General features: G+C 53.7%; 1 protein-coding gene across 4 annotated transcripts; it reads left to right on the plus strand.

Annotated features, from left to right (window-relative positions):
• Window positions 1–258: 258 nt before the first annotated feature.
• Window positions 259–5,315, plus strand: LOC106829204 (zinc finger protein 792-like). Of its 4 annotated transcripts, XM_070499388.1 has the most exons (6): window positions 261–1,336; window positions 1,516–1,615; window positions 1,708–1,746; window positions 3,740–3,866; window positions 4,398–4,533; window positions 5,164–5,315. In XM_070499388.1, the coding sequence occupies exons 3-6, from the start codon at window positions 1,714–1,716 to the stop codon at window positions 5,186–5,188; spliced, it is 321 nt and encodes a 106-aa protein (XP_070355489.1). In that variant the 5' UTR covers window positions 261–1,336; window positions 1,516–1,615; window positions 1,708–1,713; the 3' UTR covers window positions 5,189–5,315. The 4 variants fall into 4 exon arrangements, with proteins under 4 accessions (XP_070355488.1, XP_070355487.1, XP_070355489.1 ...); XM_070499387.1 differs by having other exon boundaries at window positions 259–1,336; window positions 1,516–1,746; XM_070499386.1 differs by having other exon boundaries at window positions 259–1,746.
• Window positions 5,316–5,638: the final 323 nt, after the last annotated feature.

Consider the following 5,638-nt stretch of genomic DNA (forward strand, 5'->3'; position numbering starts at 1 on the left):
GACTACACTCCACGGAAATCTCCGTGCCTCCCCTTTAAAAGGAGCTAGACCTCATCGATTCACGGGCCCTTCGGGGCACCACTTTCCAGCGTCGCTTACGGGCATCTTGGCTTGTGCCCGGAGGTCTGGAGAGGGCACACCTCGCTAAGGTTCACGACCGGGTGAAAACTACACTACCCAGATGCCTCTGCGCTGTGCCTCTGCAGGGCTGGGTCAAAGAAAGCCGAGGAGAAGGACGCTTCCCTACCTTGCGGGAAACTTCAAGGCGGGACTTCCGGCATCCTCCCGGGGGCGGCCATTTCGGTGCCTCGGGTCGGTCGTGCTGATCAGGCCCAAGGTGTACTGAGGGGGAGGGGCGAGAGGCGACGTCGTCCACAGCGCAGGGAGGCGGGTCTGTGGCTCGGAGAGGGCGCCCCCTGGGGTGACTCTGCGCGGGGGATGCGCTGAGCTGGGGGTTCTGCAGAGCTCGCGGCACCCGGGCTTCGTCGCCCGCCTCTGCCGGCTTCGCTCCGCCGCAGGCTCTCGGGCGGCCGCGCTGAGGCGCTCAGTGCAGGCTGATGCTTCGCGTCCCAGGCCCTCACCTGCCCTGACCCCACCTCCGAAGCCCGGAGCCCCGAATGAGGGGCGCCTGCCCAGGTCACTTCAGCCTGTCCCCTTAGGTCAGGACAGAGGAGCGTTCCTGGGTGGAGTCCCGCTTTTTGACCCCCAGCGCGATGAGGAGGAGTGTTGCGTGCAGAGGGCCCAGCACGTGCAGAGGCGTGGAGCACTCGGGAAACCTGCGGCGAGGCTGCGAGCCGGGGCAGGCACTGTGCGCGGGTGGGCCGCATGTGGAATGGCTGCGCCTGCGTTCTGAGGGCGCTGGTAGCCATGGAGGGTTGTGAGCAGAGAGGCTGGATCTGAGAATTTTAAAAGATTCCCAAAGGATGCTCAGAAGAGAACAGACGTGGGGCGGGGTGGCTGACGAGTGTGGAGATGGGATGACCCTGTGGAGGCTGCTGCGCGGACGCCATGAGTTACCGTGGGGGCTGGAGCAGAGCGGCGGCTGTAGAGCCAGGAGAAGTGACCCTGTTAGCGAAGATTCTTTAGGATAGAAACCTAGCGTCCACTCAGCCTGCACAGGCCCCCTTTTCCCATTTTTAACTTGAGGTTATGAGATAGCCTTAAGTAATCAGTATTTTTCTAAATGTGTACATATAGGTAGGCAATTGAACACCGAAATGTATGAATTTAACAAGTTTATGCAAGCACTTACTTGGTTTACACCTCAATGTACCACAAAGCAATATATGAAGACGCTAAAAAACTTAAATATGACAGTTTCTTAAATATTTAAAAGGTAAGTATAACATCCATCTAAAATTTCAAAAACCCGTCAAATCGGTTTCACTGAAAACATTGACAGAATCCTTAATTCTAATTCAGTAATAGCTCATACTTAGCGCTTCACATACACTAATGCATTTGAGCCAACAGCAGCCCTTTGAGGCTGGTACCATTCTTATGCTCGTTTTACAGATGAAGACACTGAGACACAGGGACGTTGAATCCTGGTCCAAGGTGGCACAGTAAGAGGCAGCACCAAGGACTGGAGCCCAGGAGTTAAAGACAGCTGGAGGTCACCTTGCTTCAGGGCAGGCATAGGGGGTCGGATCAGCCCTTGGGACCCCACCGTGGATGCCCTTCACTCACAGTCTCACTTTCCCACAGGTTTCCATGGCTTCAGAAGCACTTACCAGCCATACACATGTGAGTAAAGATTGTCTCAGGGCCTCCCCCTCCCTATCTCCCACACGTGGTCTCTGGATGTGTCCTGGGACTCTGCCTGCCACTCTACCATTGGTTCTGAGACCTCCCCCAAGGCTCAGGATCTTGAATCCAGGCCAGGGGTTATATGAAGGGGTCCCAAGTTTTGGCCACCAATAGACTGTCCTGTAGAAGGTATTACAGGCACAGGGATCACCATGTGCAAATGCTTGGAGGTGAGACTGAGTGCAGCCACAGTTCTCCATTGTCTTCTGGGCAGGCTGAGGATCTGTGCCTCTGTTCCGAGGGTACTGGGAGCCATGGAAGGTTTGACATAGAAGAGGGGAGTGATCTGAATCAGGCCTTAACAGACTTTCTCCGGCTGCAGAGTGGAGAACAGACAGTAGGGGTGAGGGCTGCAATGGTCTAAATGAGTGTTGGTGACACTTGGACCAGGTTGGTGGCTGTGGATCTGAGAGGAAACGTATGGCTTCTGGATTTGTTTTTAAGGTAGGTCCAATGAAACTTTCTGATGTGGAGAGTGAGGGAGAAGGGGAGGAGTCTGGGATGAGCCTAAGTTTGGGCCTTTGCAGCTGGAACTGAAATGGGGAAGTCAGTTGTAGGAGTAATTTTCAGACGGAATATCAGGAGTTAGGTTTTGGTCATGTTGAGTCTGAGATGTTGCAGAGACACCCAAGTGGAGGCATTGAGAGGACAACTGGACACACAGGTCTGGAGTTCAGGGGAAGGATTTGGGTTGGAGACACTACACATTGGTGGCCTGTGTGTGGATTCGAGAGTAACTGTGAGTCACGTTTAGGAGGAAGAGTCTTCAGGTTATGGTGACAATGTTGTTAGGGGGCAAAGAAGGGGAAGGTAAGATTGGAGGACTGGGCCTCTTTCTTGAGCACCTGATTGAGATTAGTGGGCATCAAAAAGACAGATGAGGGAGAGTGGCTGTGTGGGAAGAGGTGGGTGTCAGGGAGAGGTGGATCCAGCATATGGCCAAGGCTTCCAAGGGGGAGTGGACATGAGATGGATGTGGAAGCATAGCAGTAATGGAGGTGCGATGACAGTGAGGCCAAGGCCAGTGCTTACTCATCTCTCTAAAGGCTCACTAGAGTTTTGTGGTGACCCTTGGCAGGGCCTGTGGGGTTTCACACACGTTGGCAGATAAGCTCAGGGACAAATGGGTCAGCTGGGAAAAGTAGGTAGGCCTGGGCTAGGGACCAGTGGTGTGAGGACTGACTGAGGGTTGAGTGGAAAGAGGAAGGCTAACACTGGTGAGGGAACAGCACGTGCAGCACAGCAGTGGAAGAGGACTTAGAGTATCTGACACCTGCACGAGGTTGTGGGTGGCTGAGGCTGAAGCAGGGAACAGGGCGTGGTGAAGAGGCCTTTAAAGCAGAGCCAGGGGCTTCCCCTGCCAGTGTGGGCCTTCAGGGGTCTGGGCAGGATGGAATCCTGCTTGCATTTGCCAAGCTCTCTGTGGATGCTCTGTGTGTGCAGAGTGGCATGTGGAGAGGCCAGGAAGATGCCGCTGGGGTGGAGGAGGTGGCAGTGGTGGTGGGGGGCTGGGGATGTGAGGAGAGTATGGTCCACAGAGTGATGTACTCAGTGGAGAGTGTGAGAACTGAAGGTCCCAGGGACTTGCTCCTAGGAGCTTAAGGGAGGAAAGTGAACCCATGTTTGGTTGTGTCTGGGAGGCATGATGTGGGAACCGCTGGGGAACTTGCTGGCAGAGAGGAGGTGGGGCCTTTCATGCCACAGCAGTGCTTGGATGGTGTTTGTTTATTTGCCTGTGTGCCTGTAGTTGATGTGGGGTGACACAGTGATCAGTAGGAAAGAGAGAGCCAGCACCAGTATCATCTGGGCCTTGTATAGCCTGTGAGTTTTGGAGCTGGAGAGAATGGGCAGGGAGTAGGTGTTTGGGGGATAAACTGAGGGTCCTGTTGAGAGAGGCTGCTCAGGGACACTTCTCTCCTCATCATGGTAGGTCAGCGTGACCTTTGAGGATGTGGCTGTGGACTTATCTCAGGAGGAGTGGGAGCTTCTTGATCGGACTCAGAGACTGCTGTACCATGATGTGATGCTGGAGAATTTTGCACTTGTGGCCTCACTGGGTAAGTCCCTCACTTATCCCAGCATCCTTGACTGGGCTCTTTCCTTCCTTGTTTCTCTGGGGACCGCTCTTTCCTTCTCACAGCCACACTCTGGACATTGCTCTCTTTCTAAGTTTCTTGCATAGGTGCTGTGGGTGCCAGGCTGGGGCACCCTTTCCCCATCCTTTCTCCAAGCAGCCGTTCAGCATCCCAGAGGCCTTGCAGGGAAAGATATGAGGATCAGGAGTCTTGCAGTGAAATCAGTGGATCCCGCCAGATTAGGCCTCACCCTGGCAAAGTGACTGTCCAGATTCATTGTAACTCTCTGCCCGAGATTCTGTCCCCTTCCTTCCAGCTGACATTCCCTTGTGCCTGACTGTGCCAGAATTGCAGGTATCAGATGGTCACTACTTGTGGGGACTACTGGGCTATTCCTGTAAGACACTTCTCCAAGGTTGTTTTTGTAATACTAGTTTTCTCTCCTGCAGTCTGTCATGGGGTGGGTCACTCTGCACCAGTGCTGTCCACTCACCTGCCTTGTCTTTCCCTTAGGACTTGCATCTTCCAGGTTCCACGTGGTTGCCCAACTGGAGCTCAGGGGAGAGACCTGGGTGCCTGACGAGGCAGACATGACTCCAGCCACAGCAAGAGGGCCCTGGGTTGGGGGACTGGACCTGGTAAATGGGAAGTAAGTGGCTGGCTTGATGTCAGGCTGGGTTCAGATCATACCAGGAACCTCTCTAAGACCCATCATTGTTTTCATACCAAGGACCAACCGTAACTCATTTCTGTCTTTCAGTTCCATTCTTGACATTTTTGTCCCCTTGTCATTTCTACCCTGACTTCTGGCCAGGGCTAATCGACCCTATCTGGTCTTCAAGTCTCCCCTGTTCCTCTCCACTGCTCCCTCTGAAGTGCTCTCCAACACTGAGCCACATATAACATGTTGTGAGATGTATATGTAAGCTGAGAAGTCCTTGAACACCAGCTACTTGGTTGCAAAAGATTTTCCCTTTCGTTCAGTGCATGTGTTATCCGCAGACAAGCCCCTGCTGAAAGCCGTTTGTGAAGTGAGTTGGGGACCCAGCCTCTCCTTGTGCTACATCCTATTGCTGTGTCCTCTCCCCACAGTAGCCCTCCCCAGTGTATCATCTTCCAGGCTCAGCTGCGCAGCAGACTCTTTCTCACCCTAACTTCAGCCCCTTCTCCTCCCTGCCGTCCTGTGTACGCATTCCCCAAGTTGTGAGAACACGTCTGTGATGGGGCCGCCCTCCCACCGAAGTCTACACGTACTTCACCAACATTTCTCTGCTTTCAGGTTGTTGGTTTTGAATGGAGGATGACCAGGCACCTTTTCAAGGCCTGTCACAACTCAGGGTTCCCAAGGCAGGTCCAACTACCCAGAAAGCCTACCCTTGTGGGATATGTGTCCCAGTCTTGAAGGACATTTTGCACTTGGCTGAGCACTGGGGAATATGCTCCAGGCAGAAACTGCACGTGTGTGTGGCCTGTGGGCGACAACTCTGGTTCAATGTAAGCATTCACCAGCAACAGAAGCAGCACAGTGGAGAGAAACACCTCAGAAAGAATGAAGACTGGGCTTTGTTTATTAAGAATTGCAGAGTCCTCATGTTAGAGAATTGTTTCACCTGTGGGGATGGTGAGACAGACCTCCTGCCCAGCTTGGGCCCTCTCCAGCACCAGACTGCTCACAGCTGTGGAAATTCACCCAGAAGAACTGAGGGCAGGGAGGCTTTTCACACTGGAGAAGGGCATTAGAGGTGCAGTGAATG

Source organism: Equus asinus, chromosome 26 (genome assembly GCF_041296235.1).
Source record: "Equus asinus isolate D_3611 breed Donkey chromosome 26, EquAss-T2T_v2, whole genome shotgun sequence".
NCBI lineage: Eukaryota > Metazoa > Chordata > Mammalia > Perissodactyla > Equidae > Equus > Equus asinus.

Coding starts and splice junctions, on each gene's coding strand:
- LOC106829204 (XM_070499386.1), top strand. CDS start 1,675: ATGCCCTTCACTCACAGTCTCACTTTCCCACAGGTTTCCATGGCTTCA. Junction 1,747..3,739: donor CACTTACCAGCCATACACAT/GTGAGTAAAGAT, acceptor TCATCATGGTAG/GTCAGCGTGACCTTTGAGGA. Junction 3,867..4,397: donor TGCACTTGTGGCCTCACTGG/GTAAGTCCCTCA, acceptor TCTTTCCCTTAG/GACTTGCATCTTCCAGGTTC.